This window comes from Lemur catta, chromosome 2, assembly GCF_020740605.2.
Source record: "Lemur catta isolate mLemCat1 chromosome 2, mLemCat1.pri, whole genome shotgun sequence".
Taxonomy (NCBI): domain Eukaryota; kingdom Metazoa; phylum Chordata; class Mammalia; order Primates; family Lemuridae; genus Lemur; species Lemur catta.
In genome coordinates, this window is record NC_059129.1 from 139,784,896 (window position 1) to 139,799,188 (window position 14,293).

Genomic DNA, 14,293 nt, shown 5'->3' on the forward strand with positions numbered 1-14,293 from the left:
CCTACTTTGGAAATAATGATTCCAGGTTACTATCATTCCAAAAGCATTTTCTTCCAAATATTCTAATTCTAAACAAGCTCTGAGAGGCTGAGTGGTTTGCTTAAAGTCACTCAGATCAGTCTTACCCAAAGCTTACCTTCTGAATTCACTCTTCCCTCTGGTCCTTCTCAGCCTCTGCAGCCCACCTCCACCTTCCTACCAACCCTGTTCCTCACCTGGTGGAATTTACCACCTCAGGTCATCATCTTCAGGCCACAGAAGAACGAGATTTCAGAATTGAAAGACTTCACAATGCAGCACACAATGCACCTGACTCGGCAAGTGTCACATTTTCTTAATTAGAGTTCACACTATTTACCCTCAGGAATGAACTGAGACCTTCAAAAGGGCCCATGAAGGGAATGAAAAAAAGCCCCACAGAGGAGGAGATAGCTGTAATTTATCCAACAAAAGACTCATATCCTGAATATATAAAGAACTTCTACAAATCAATAGGAGGAAGGCATAAGAATAGCCCAATAGAAAAACAGGCAAAAACACTTGAACAGCCCTACATAAAAGTAGATATCCAAATGACCAATAAGCGTATAAAACAATGCTCAAATTGCCCAGCTACACTAAACATCAGAGAATTACATGTTAAAACCATAATGTGATACCACTACACACCCACCTGGAAGGGTAAAATAAAAAAGGCAGTTACTGATAATGTCAATGTTGGTGAGGGTGTGGAGTGACAGAAATTTGCTACTGGTAGGAGTGTAGTAAATTAGTGCAACTGCTTTGGAAAACTGGCAGCATCTGCTAAAGTTGAACATACTTCTAACGCATGACCCAGCAATTCCACTCCTGTACACACATTCAACAGAAACATGTACAAATATTTACCCAATAGACTATACAAGAATGTTTTTAGCAACACTATTCATAATACCAGAAATTATAACACAAATGCCCATCAACTGTACAGCAGATAAATAACTGTATATTCATGCAACGATGTACAGCAACGAGAATACAAACGATAACCACATGCCACAGTATGGGTGAATCCCACAAACCTAACGCTAAACAGAAGAGGCCAGACATGACTGTTAAAAATCATACGATTCTATTTATACAAAGTAGAAAAACAGAAAAGCCAATCGATGGTGTTAGAGTTCTGATAATAGTTACCCCAGGAGCTGGGTCCCCAGGAGCTGAGTGTGGTGGCTCGTGCCTGTAATCCCAACTACTTCAGGAGGTGGAAGTGGGAGGATGGCTTGAGGCCAGGAGTTTGAGACCAGCCTGGGCAACATAGCGAGACCCTCCTCTAACAAAATAAAAATACACAAGGAGGAAGGTAGTAACCAGAAGTGGTGGAGGGGGAGGAGAGAGGTTCTGGGATGCTGTTCATATTCTGTTTCTTTATACGATGTGTTCACTTTGGGAATTTATCAAGCAGTGCTTATAATTTGTATAATATTCCATATACATGCTCTACGTCGAAGAAATTTACCCCCAAAATGTCTGTGCCAGTCTTGTTATAAATGGATTCTTGAGTTAGCAGCTGTTTTTTGAGATGTAGTTAGTCATTTACACTTGACGTCAACATGAAACCCCTCACAAAGGTGGGAACATTTGAATATTTTAAGCCTCTAGTCTCTTTGGGGGGTTTCCTTGGCTGAAACATTTCACTAGCATCAGCTTGGTCTTTCCTCCAGCTAAAAATGTAAAATTTTGGCATATAAGAGCTCCTTGGTGTGGTTTTGGGTGGCTTTGCTCCCTGGTGATGTGGAAGTAGCCACAGAAGCGCTTGGGGCTGGCCACGTAGGGTGCACCGCTTCAGCCCGTGCCCAACAGGAAGGAAAGAGCAATGCGTCAGTTCTAACAAGAAGACTAGACTTCCTTATCTCGGAGCAGCCTACCCTGGTCTCTTCTGTGGAAGCAGATGCAAAGGTAGGATGGGTATCCAAGGTCAGCCACTGGAGCAGGTTGTTTGGTGGGGGGTAGGGGGGATAGAGAGAATAGTTATTGTAACTTTTCTCACATTGATGACATTGAAAAGTGGGAAACAAAACCAGTAATAAATTAGATAAAGGTGACACATAATTTTATTGAATAGCATACATTTGAAATGTAAGGTAAGACAGATTTAATGGTATGGTAGAAGTAATTTGAGAGTTAGTGTTTTTCTGTTTTGTTTGATTTTTTAACTATCTAAAAGCTATACGGTGTGATTTCTTTTAACGTGGTAGAGTGTTATTTGATTTCTTCTTTGGTTTGTAAATTCTTACACATACAAGTTATTACTATTTTGCTCTCTCTGAATCAATTTCATTATTTTAATCGCCCATAATCTCTAGTTTAGAGGTGGAACATAAATATAATTTCAAAATAAAAAATTTAGCGAGGGTCTAATTTAAATTTATTTTAATTAAGCTTCCTTAACCTCCAAACAGATTTCTTGGCAAGAGAGAGACCGTGAGAGGGAAATGCATATTAGATATTAAGGATCTATTAAGAAATTAGAATTGGTGTAGAAAAAATTTTTCAGCCAAGATAGTGGGATATTCTAACTTCTTAACTTCTTTGCCTAAACAAAGCATAAGGTTTTGGAGTGAAACAGACTCAGATTACAAGTGTGGCTTTAGGTAAATTAATCATTCCAAGGTTCACTACTCACTCTCCTCATCTGTAGAATGGGTGCACTCACTTCATAATGTTGTAATGAGGATTTAAAGTCCTTGTTAAACTGGCTCAGTGTAAGTGCTAAATAAATAGCAGCTGTTGGTACAACAAAACCTATAACAATTATGAGTGTAGTACTTATACTGATATAATAATATTCTCATTTCTTTGCCCTTCCATAAGAAGAGGTCAAGTTTTAAAGCCATGAAAATCGTGGATTTCTATGTCAGTGTCTTACTCTGATTCTAAAATAACATTTTGGGGGGTTTTGCTGGTAAAAATCTACCTGAATGAGAAAGAATACATAGACTCAACAGTGAGCTGCGGTGACCTTTCAGGTGAAGTGCTCGTGGACCTTCTGCTATCTCAGGTAGGCTTCAAGTGTGTCAGATTTAAGCCCACACGTGTGTGTCTTTAAATGTTAAGTACAGAGTTCTGAGGGGTCTGAAGCTTATGCAACTCGCGGAGACTTTAGGAAAATGCAGTGAGCCAGGTGTGGGCCCTCGGGCTGTGCGTGGGAGGGGCCTTGAAGCCTGGCTTCCTTCCCTTCCTGGAAAATCCACCTGATTAACGAGACAGACCGGAATTTATAAACACGCGTCTCCTTCTCTGACTTCTGACGGATATACATGCGTGTCGTCTCGTGTTTGCAAAGATGAGTCAGTCCAGCCTGTGACTGGTGCCGGGTTTGGGTCGGAACCACGGGCAAGTGCTGTTCTTTAGTCATCGCCCCCTTTGGCGGGGCCGGCGTTGTTTGTGGCTGTCATGGGCTGCCGTAAAGAACCTACGCAAGCAAAACACTGATGACATTTTCAGGTAAAACTTCAAGGCCAGTTTAGTCACTCAGCTTTTCCCCTGCGTGTGAGGCGCACGCACTGTGGCTGCGAGCTGAGGCTGTGAAGCTTCTCAAGGAAGTAGCTGCGGTAAAGCAGCCAGGAGGGGGGGTGCCGCCCCCTGAGATGGCCTTCGAGGCTGTGGCTTGCAGGCTTTGAGAACCTCTGCAGTTTCCCCTCAGAGTCGGGCAGCGGTGATGACAGGCACAGCCGCAGCACAGGTGCTGCCGCGATTGGCACATTTCCACTCTGCTGTCATATTCTCCCCCATCCCAGTGAGGGGTGAAACTTTGTTTCCTTTGATCTGATGACCAGAGATGATAGGACGATTGGGCGAAAGAGCCAGGAAGCACCGCCCGCAAGTAAACACTGTCTGCCTTTCCACCCTCTTTCTTCTCGCCCTCGGTTTTGCATTTCTCGTGCTTTCCCCCTTGCCAGATCTAAAAGCCCAAGTCGAGGCTTGCTGTCAGGCCGAGGAGAGCAAGCGTCCTTTCACACCTCCAGCGCAGGACAGCACCCCAGAGAGCTGCCCCCCGGGCGGAAGCCCTTTCTGCTCTCCCCCTGCAGAGTGACCCACACCTCCCTCCGAGCGTTCTCCTTCTCTGCAGATCCTTCCACCACGTGACCATTTATCTGTCCGCAAGTCCACCTTCTGGCTGAATCTGCAGTTCTTGAATGCAGAGTTTGGTCCTGCCTGTTCTTAGACCTGCCATCCCTGGCCCGTGCTCGGCACAAAGAAGGCCAGGGAAGTCGGTGTTGTCGAGCTGATGCGCTAAAGACCATCGCACACTGCGAGTCTGGATGCCCCGTCCAGCTGGGCTGCAGCCGGCTGGATAAGACAAGTGGAAGCACCTGGATTGAGGTGTCCCCACGGCCGCCGCCTCCTGCTCCAGAGAATGGCTTAGTTCCCGCTCTCAGGCCTCTCTGAAGGCGAAGACAGAACCTTACAAGGAACACTTTCGGGTCCTGCTTGCTTTGTTCCAGCCCTTGCTCTAGGGCTGTGCCTGGATGACTCATTGAGTTCCCAAAACAGGCTTAGGAAACAGGGATCACTTTCCCGTGTCACGGAGGAGGAGGGTGAGTCTCACAGAGATGGAGCGACTGGCCCGAGAGCATGCGGCTAAGTCCCAGAATTGGGGTTTGATCCCAGACGGGCTGGCTCCAAAAGCAGTGCTGAGATGGGATGGTTTGGTGGGGGTGCTTCTCTAAACAGCTGCAGAATTTTTCCTTCAAGGTGATGATGTGGTGGAGGTTTGATTTACTTTTTAATTGTTAAATAAAATTAGACTGATAGGTAGAGTGCTGTAAAACAAAGGCAGCCACCCTTACAAACATGCAATAGACGAAGGAGGCAAGAGACTGGAGTCTGAGCTCCCTGTGGGCGAGGATGGAGCCTGACTCAGTGCCTGGGGTGTAAGAAACGAAATTTAAGGGTTTGTTGAGGGAGAAAGTGACTGCATAAATATTACAGAGCAGTGGTCCTGGGAGATTTCATTATTCAAGCGATGAGACTGTGAATTTCTGCATGAGAGCATTAAAATAAATAATTTTATTATTCTTTTCAAATTCCAAAATGACTCATATTTTCCCACACTTTTCAGATTTCTGGAGGCAGAAGCTTTCGACAGTGAGTAGGTACTTGTCCCTCTGACTGTCCTTACTTCCTGTTCTGCTTGAATTCATGCTGCTTGCTCTAAATGAGTAAGTCTACACATTGCAACATTCACAGGTTTCTCAAGGCAAGCCAAATGTTGAGTGCCTCCTTGCTGGGAGGTGGGACAATCACCGAGACCCCGTATTGTCACTGGAAAGGAGACACTCAAATACAAGGCAGAATGAAAGCAGATTCCTAGAGAGAGAGACACAAAGTAGGAAGGGGTTAAACATGAAGGAGCAATTAATTTTGATTACAAATAAGGAGAAAGTTCCTGAATTGGTGGCAATTGATCTGGCCCTTGAAGGGTTAACAATAATAATGATTCAACTTACTCCAGCTGCTACTATCAGCTAACATTCACTGAGTGCTTAGCACGTGCTCAACACCATGCTCTAAGTCCTTTATGTGTATGGACACGTGATCGTCACAACTCTACGAAGCGGGTGCTGTACTTCTCTCTACTTTGTCTTTTTTTTGAGACAAGGTCTTGGTCTGTTCCCAGGCTAGAGTGCAGTGGCATCATCATAGCTCATTACAACCTCAAACTTCGGCTCAAGTGATCCTCCTGGCTCAGTCTCCCAAGTAGCTGAGACTACAGGTGTGCACCACCATGCCTGGCTAATTTTTCTATTTTTAGTAGAGATGGAGTCTCACTCTTGCTCAAGCTGGTCTCAAACTCCTGAGCTCAAGCAATTCTCCCACCTTGGCCTCCCGGAGTGCTGGGATTATAGGTGTGAGCCACCGTGCCTGGCCAAAGGTGGACTGTACTTGTAGAAAGGGAAGTTAAGTCCCAGAGGGTCAGGTAATGTGCCCATCGGCACACTTGTGTGCACGGGTCAGAGTGGAGTCCCCCACACCCTGGTCCTGGCTGTCCTCTTGTTTGCCTCAGGGGAAATGAGACGTAGTGGGCAGAAGGAAGACTGGGAGCGAATGCACGGAAATGAAGACTGTATGATGTGTTCCAGGCATAGTCTCGAAGGAGTTCAATGTGAGAGCATTGAGCAGTTTGTGGGAATTGAGGCTGGAGAAGTAGGAAGAGGCTGGATCAGGGAGGGTCAGGAAGGCCATTGTCACACTTTAGAGTTTGTTCATGGGGAGGGAGAAGCTGTCCTGCTTCACTGGAGCATGGAGAGTGGCACATTCCTAGCTTGATATTGTTAAGTAGCCTGCCCCTCAGCCCAGAGATGCCTTCTCCCCTTCCCATTCCTCAGACAGCACCCCTTCTCCTCCCAGGCTCAGTGGAGCCCCCTCGGCCACGCAGACCTCCTGTGCTCTCCTGTCACTGGTCTGCCTGTCCCTTACTCATCGTCCGCTCAGCAACGTCACTGCTGCCCCCGTTGGTTGCACGTGACTGTTGCCTGCATGTGGATGGGCACAGCCGGCTCCGGATTCCTGCCAGTCGTCCGTGTTTCCCATTTTGAGGGTGTTAAAAATGTCACCCTCGTACCTCATCTTAGAGGGGCGGGAAGCACAAACTTGCGTGTGGCGATACATGGAATAGTGAAAGGAACGTGCAAACTGCTTGTCGCAGGTTTCATGGAATTCCTCTACTACCTCCCTGTTCTATCCCAAAACATAGCAAAAGTCAGACGCATCTGAGAGAGAAGGATATTTGTTTTTCCCTGTTCTGAAGAATAAATATGTAAAGTAACCCAATGTGGTTTTTAATTTCTTGCTCGTATAGACGACCAGAAATCGAATCTGTGAGGGTGCACCTCATCTTGCTAATGATGGGGTGGCTGGAGTTACCTCTGACTTTGCTGGTACCTATCATGGGCCCATTCAGCTTATTAATTAACTCCACCTGCTGCCCTAAAAAGAAAAAAAGAATAATGAATTCTAAGGATAATGCTAAGTATATGATGAATAAACACTGGCTTCCTACTTATCACATTTAGTCTTATGTATAGTGAATTGGATTTTTATTAAATACATCTATCTGTCAATGATACAGTTTTAATTGGCAGGAAAGCGTATCTCACCTAGTGATAGTTAACTAATGGTAGTTAACAAATATACATAAAAAATAAAAACCCCTATTGACTAGGAAGAAGTTTACTAAAAAAAGAAAAAGCCTTCAAAACTAATTTTAAAATAAGTAAATTGTCATCTAGGGGCACTTTGTCTTGAATAGAGTATGAGCTAAGAATAGTCTTAGTGAATTGTTTCTGAGTGATCTGGACAGTGAAACATAAGTGGAACCTCTAAGTTGGCAGCTGACATTTACCAGCCAGCCCAGCAGAGACAGAGAAGGAGCTCCAGAGTTTGTTGAGGAGGATTGAAAAGACGCAGTTGATATAATTTAAATAATTTCTATTGAAAGAGGAACTCTGAATTCTGGATTAAAACCTGGAATTTATCACATATGTAAACAAATTGACAATCAAATCAAAGCCCCCAAACCAAAAATGACACAACTTAACCACCAACCAAACAATTCTCCATTTTCCTCTGTCCCATTCTCCTAAAAAAACCAATAACATCTTGAAAAATGAACAAGGGAATTATAGCATTTAACTTGTAAGTGACCTTAGAGATTACTGGATTCTCTAACTTTGCGATTCTTAGACCCAGGAGACCCACTGCTCATTCTTTATAGGAAATGTTTGTACCTTTTAAGATCCTGAAATAAAATTCATGTATGCTATAACCTACCTACACATATAATAATTATAATAATAATAGTATAATGTCATTACTGGGAGAAAAGCAGAAATAGAGTGAATTACAATAATGTAATATATACTCACAAATGTAAACTACATTAGCAGACACAGTAAAGCAGTCAGATGTTTGCATATGTAGAATCATGTTGAATATGATGTCTAAAATGCAGATGGTTCCCAGTGTATGACATTAGTGATTTAAATACTAGAAGCAATGTTGCCCTCCATGATGTCTTTCTGAAATAATAAACACTTGTTAAAATTCTGAATGAAACAGTCTCCCTTCAATTTATACAACAGTTGCATTCCTAGAAAATTTGGAGTATATTAAAACCCTGTAAAATATACTTTGTGTTTATATGAGTTAAATTCTGTTATCAGATAATTATTTTTTTTACCTAAATGAATTGTCTGGTAAGATAGTCAACATTTATCTGGGAATGCATGATAATTCTTTGTCACTGTTGGCTACCAAAAACACCCCACACATTTCTAAAGGTGAGGTGTGGTACTGCCCCACTGAAAATCGTAAACGTGTCCCAATGACACAAAGCAACCCTGGCTCAAACATGTTAAATGGGATATCCAAAGCCATCGAGCCAGTGGGGACGCCAGGAGGACTCTGAAAACCAAAGAGAAAACATCTTTCTAGCCTTCTGTTAAATCTTGATGCAAATGATTCTCTGTGCTGTACTAACTGCATCATTGCAAAAAAGTCACCCCTTTTGGGTGGGGACCTTCCAAGGTGGGAAAAAAAAGTACATTTCAATCTAACAATAGAAGGCTTTACTCATAGTAGATGTTAACCCAGTGCTATGAGACTGAAGGCTTATAGAAACGAGAGTCAAAATCTCCAGTTTGGCTGCATGTTTGGAGAAGCTGGGATCGAAGTCTCTCAAAGTAAAGACCAAGAACAGGGGATGGATATGGAACCTATATTTCCCTTGTCCCTTTATCCCTTATCAACTTGGAATACCAGGAAGTAGCCTGTTTTGGTCTATGTTTGAAATACTTTCAGTGAAATATGATTCAGTGCTATGTCCTTGGCTTTAATTTGAGATCAATATAATAATGATCCACAAAGCACAGGTCTGTGTCTTCTGCCAAACCACTGTCCAAGCAACTGTCTTCTTAGTCCTTTGTGCCTTGAGAATGTCCTTCTGTATTTCTCTCAGTTTATCAGAACCGTATATACCATCCTGATTTTTTGTTTCATTTTGTTTTGCCTTGGCTACCAGCAAAGTTAGAAATACGTTTAAAACTTGGGCCGGGCTTGGTAGCTCATGCCTGTAATCCTAGCACTCTGGGAGGCTGAGGCAGGAGGATTGGTTGAGTTCAGGAGTTCAAAACCAGCCTGAGCAAGAGTGAGACCCCGTCTCTACTAAAAAAAAAAAAAAAAAATAGAAAGAAATGAGCTAGAGAACTAAAAATATATATAGAAAAAATTAGCCGGGCATGGTGGCGCATGCCTGTAGTCCCAGCTACTCGGGAGGCTGAGGCAGGAGGATTACTTGAGCCCAGGAGTCTGAGGTTGCTGTGAGCTGGGCTGACAACACTGCACACTAGCCTGGGCAACAGAGTGAGACTCTGTCTCAAAAAAAAAAAAAAAAAAAAAAACCTCAAGGGCAGTGACTGTTTTACTCCAGGTTTGTGGTAGAATTATCTGCTCCTTTTCACTTGCTGCTGCTGTCTCTGCCTTTAATTGTCCCCTACGTGCTTTTATTGTAAGCCTCCTCATCTTTTGTTTACAAGTAGGATAGGGTATAAATGACAGTCAATCAAGTCGCGTACCCTGAGCAGCTGGAACAGCGCCTGGGCGCTCCGTAGATATCTGCTGAGCGACTGGATGGATGGGTCCGGGCACACCGAACTTCAGGTGTCTTTAGGAGCCAGTGGCCACCAGGGGGAGCTTGAGCTCCCACTTAGCCACGACGAGGGCACTTTCCCCGCTCGGGCCTCGGTTTGAGAGTTTGGAGTAGTGTTCTGTAATGATCATTGAGTCCTGTGTTTTTGAAATAATAAGCCTAGCCACCTGAATGAGTGAGCAGTTGGGTGTTCCAGGATCCCCCCTGCCGGATCCCCTCGCGGCGTCGTTACCGGCGAGCACCGCCCTTCCTGTGTTTCTGCTAACCCGAGCGCAGACGCCGCGTGGAAAGCAAGCACAGTGTCCAGACCGAGGGAACTGAGCCAAGTGCAAAAGTCTTCATTTAAAATGTTCTGGAATCAGAGAAACTACATAGCTCTTGACCCAGTAGTATGCTTAGTAGAGTAGAAATAAGAAGACAGCAAGAACTGAGGGGCAAGTTGGGAAGAGGCTCAGACTGTTGGTGCCACGATGGCTGATTTGCACCTTAGCACTTGGCACTTGATCACACACTGGTTTTCAATTGCTTTCCTTTTTTCCAGAGACTCAGAGCCTGGGGAGCTGAGATCTGCTAATTCCATCTGTTCATCTGTAAACTGGAAACCAAGACTTAGCCGCTGGTGGCACAGTGAGGTACCAGCAGGGCTGGGTAAGAGTCCAAAGTCCTTGTCACTTTGTGCTTTCCCACCATCCAGATAGGAAGCTTTTGGAGGGCAGGTACTTGTGGGTGCTTTACTGGAGACTGGAGGCCAAGAGCATACCTTTTCAGAACTCCGGGGTTTTCTACTCCTCATGCAACCTCTGCAACTGGGATAAGCAATATATTTCAATTTTATCTTACAATAGAGAAACTGACAGATACAGAATTCCTTAAGCCAGTAGTTCTTTGTATGTAAGCCCAGGAAGTTGGATGGGGAACAAAATTACATCTTTATTTTCATTCAACCTTAAAATTCAGCATTTTCTTAAATTAGGAATATAGGCAAAAAACTACAGTAGAACCAGCAGGACTTGTGACTCATCATCAGTAGAAATCACAGATATTTTCATGCCACATTACATGTTGTAGATATCTCAAAATATTGTTTGTACTCATCACTACTTTGAAATTATGGCAGATCACTGCTAGGTCTTATTATTTTCATGCACCAATGAGCACATATGTTGCTATATTACAGTTTAAAAAATATTTCAGTATAATTAACTTCCTCTGTAACCCAATGTATTTTATTTCATGCATTTAAATACAAAGGCTTCACTAGACTACCAAAGATTAAGAAAAAAGGTTAAGAATCTTTGTTTAAAGAGAATGTTACATTAGGGCTCTATTAACCTCTCATTCACTAATTTGCTATGGATCATAAGTTAATATAATATGGACGTCTTTTGAAGCCCAGTAAGGGGAGTTCAGCTCCTAAAACATTGAAAGGACAGTTTATTACTAAGGGATTCACATAGATTTAATAACAAAGATGGCATTATAGAAAGTATATTGATTCAATCTACATTTTCTGGATAAAATGATATATGCAGAACTTTTCAACTGTCATTAAATGGAAATAAAACTTGATGCGTAGGGCAGTTCATGAAAACTATTAAAGACCATAAATAATTGATAGGCTGAGGTTGTGCTAATGCCACTTCATACCTCCCTAACTGATTAAAGTTTTTGCGAGTTCTGAAGTTAACTGTAAAAACAATAGCTAACAGTTGAGAATGTCATTTTTCTAGCATCTTCTCAATTAGGGTGATACACATTAAACATAAACCCTTATACCCTCTGGCCACTGAAGATACAGAATTCATATTAGGAAAACTCAAGGTTGGAAGTTTGAGGCTTTTAGAAATATGAGGCTTATTTAATAAAAATTAAAATCTTACATCATCACCACCACAGAAAATGCAAAAGTTTGTCTGTGTAGGACATTTTGTCTTTTTTGAAATAACGCTATAGAAATACTCATGCCAGGAAAAATGTTGCTGGTTTTTGTTGTTGTCTTTACTACAGGTATTGAGCAGGCTGGGCTTTCGTGATCATTCCTTCTGCTCCGGAAACATTTTAGGTGGAAAGGTCGCTCCCATAAATCACTGATACTCTTATTGGTATTTGTAAGTTTCTTCAGTTGGGTATTACTTCTGCTTTGCAGAAATTATCTGCTTGGAGCCATGCATAATTTATAACAATCTCTGGCGAGGCCTCAGAAAACAAGATAAGCTTTTGTTGCAGATGGATGTCCGAGGCTGTGACAGAACCCAGTGAAAACACTGCCTGGGTGGCACGAGGCTCTGCCAGCGGTGACTCCAGCAGAGGGACAGCCTCTTGGGGCTTCCTTCTCTTGAGGAGTGTGACACACATAAAAAGGAAAAAGGAGACACAAGCAACACACAGTTGCCAAAGAAATAGGAGAGGGAGCTCTTCAGAGAACGCAGGGCTGCAGCGGACTCCATGCTCGTGCGCAGGAGGAAATGGCCCAAGAAGTAAATCTGAATTCCCTGAAGGAGTTGGAGCGCGAGGCCATTCTCCAGGTCCTGTACCGAGATCGGGTGGTCCAAAACACAGAGGAGGAGAGGATACGGTAGGCTGCCCTCCAGAGGGGTGTGATTCTTGGGGTTTTAACATTTTCTGCTTGGAGCCTGCCACTCCTTAGCGTACTGCCGCTTGCTTGCAGATTCCTGCTCGCTTACTGGTGGGCTTCCTGCCTGAGAAGGGTCGGGGCAGAGGGCTGTGGGTGGAAGTTACCTCTGCCACCTCACTCAAGGCAGATGATGATGAGGAGAGAGGAAGGCTGCTCTTGTCATTCATTTAAAATGGGGACTTTTTGTGGCAAGTTTGTTGTCTGCCTGTCTGCTTTTCTGTTGCTTACCGTGTGGGAGCAATTCAGGGGACGCTTTCAGGCTCCTGGGACACCCCTTAATTTAGGGAAAGACCTAAGGTTAAGGATCTTCCTACCTTATTTTTCGTGGTAGCCAAAGGCACAAAGAAAAGCTCAGAAAGCAGCTAGAAGCAGCAAATCCGATGGAACCCATTCCTGTCTGTCTTCTTTGCTCGCTTTTGCTTCCCAGTTGGCTTTGAGGAAGGGGGAGCACAGAGTATGAACCTGCTCAGCCTGTTCCTGGCTACTTGGCCAACAGGCAGCGTTTCCTAGTCGTCTCTAAGCTGCACTAGCTGTTTGATACAAGTTAACACCTAATAAAGCAGTGCTAGACTGTGTCAAAACCCACTTTTAAATACAGCATTGCTTGTTTATCATGTTTATAGAGGATGTGAGGTTTAGAAAATAAGCATGTGGAATATGCTTTTTTGTTTTGTTTTGTTTCTGACGGCAGAACTCTTTCAGAGTCTGCCAAGAAAAATACACATATAAAACTTTGGACAACCAAATGCTTGAGGAACGAGGGAAATTTTCTGGTTAACTGGAAGGTAGAAATATTCTTTTTTCATCCTCCTTGTTATTTCAAAGCTCTCTAAGTGTATTTGTAAACTTTCTTCCATTAAAAACTATAACACACTGAGATAAAATGGAATTTTCTTTTATGATTAGAGATCTTTCAGGGATTTGGAGAGATCATTTTGAATATTAACAGAGTAACATGGATATTGTGATAAGAAAGTTTCTGTCCAAAAGTTACTAATTCTAGGGAAGATCCTGAAAGCTGAATTTTAAAGTACATTTCTGATGTAATCTTGCTTCTTGGGATTGGCTCTTTTCTAGAAGAAGGTAAGAGACATTTCATGAAAGAGTGTTTTGGGTAATGACACATTTTTGGGGTCCAATACAATGTCTCTTTGCACTATGGCTATTGCCTAGAGGAATGAATGAGGGGCTGGAAGAGGACTGACGACCCACGGAAAACCCAGTAGCAAAAGCACAGCACCAGTTAAATGATAATATTGGGTAATTCACACTAATCACAGGGATCTTTGCTGTATGTTTCTAGATCTTTCCATACCTTGCATATTAGAATCAACGCCCTTTTCTGTGTCTTTTCCTCTTCTCTCCCTACTATAAAGAGGCCATTATAATGGTAAGCACGGAAGGATGAACTTAGTCGCTAACTGCTCCATGCCGGCTTGTAATTTACGCTTTGCCATTTATTCCCCACAGCAGCCCTGGGAGGTAAGGTTGCATCGTCTCTGTCTCAGCTGAGAAAACCTCTGAGCCTCAGCTCCAAAAGGTTGGGTGGGAGCCCCTGCTCACACAGCCATGCTGGAACCCTGGGATGTTGGGTGCCAAGCCCTTCCCTGGCCATGGGCCGTTCTGCCCAGGCTTGGCCCTGTGGCCTGGCATCTGGAGTTCCACTCTGTTGTATCTTATTTAACTCTTTGGGCTGCAGGAAACTGAAAACGCAGCTGCAGCACCTGCGATGGAAAGGGGCGAAGAGCGCCAGCCAGGAGTACAAAGAGAAGTCCTGTGCCCGCTGCCAGCGGGTGCTGGGGCGGCTGCTGCACCGGGGGGCCGTGTGCCGGGGCTGCAGCCACCGCGTGTGCTCCGAGTGCCGGGTGTTCCTGAGGGGGACGCACGTCTGGAAGTGCACCGTGTGCTTCGAGGATAGGTGAGCATTGCCGGGTCTTCTCGGAGATGGTCCAAACAAACCAACCATT

General features: G+C 43.8%; 1 protein-coding gene across 10 annotated transcripts in view; it reads left to right on the forward strand.

The window, feature by feature from the left end:
- Positions 1 to 1,897: 1,897 nt before the first annotated feature.
- SYTL3 (synaptotagmin like 3) overlaps positions 1,898 to 14,293 on the forward strand; it is an 83,538-nt gene continuing 71,142 nt past the window's right edge. For 2 of the 10 annotated variants that reach the window (XM_045544647.1, XM_045544657.1), the window contains exons 1-4: positions 2,812 to 4,580; positions 5,105 to 5,134; positions 10,233 to 12,266; positions 14,026 to 14,244. In XM_045544647.1, the coding sequence (XP_045400603.1) occupies positions 12,157 to 12,266; positions 14,026 to 14,244 (329 nt within the window). In that variant the 5' untranslated portion in view covers positions 2,812 to 4,580; positions 5,105 to 5,134; positions 10,233 to 12,156. Of the gene's footprint in view, positions 1,939 to 2,811; positions 4,581 to 5,104; positions 5,139 to 10,232; positions 12,267 to 14,025; positions 14,245 to 14,293 lie in introns of those variants that run through there. The other 8 variants (XM_045544648.1, XM_045544650.1, XM_045544656.1 and 5 more) reach the window with 8 other exon arrangements.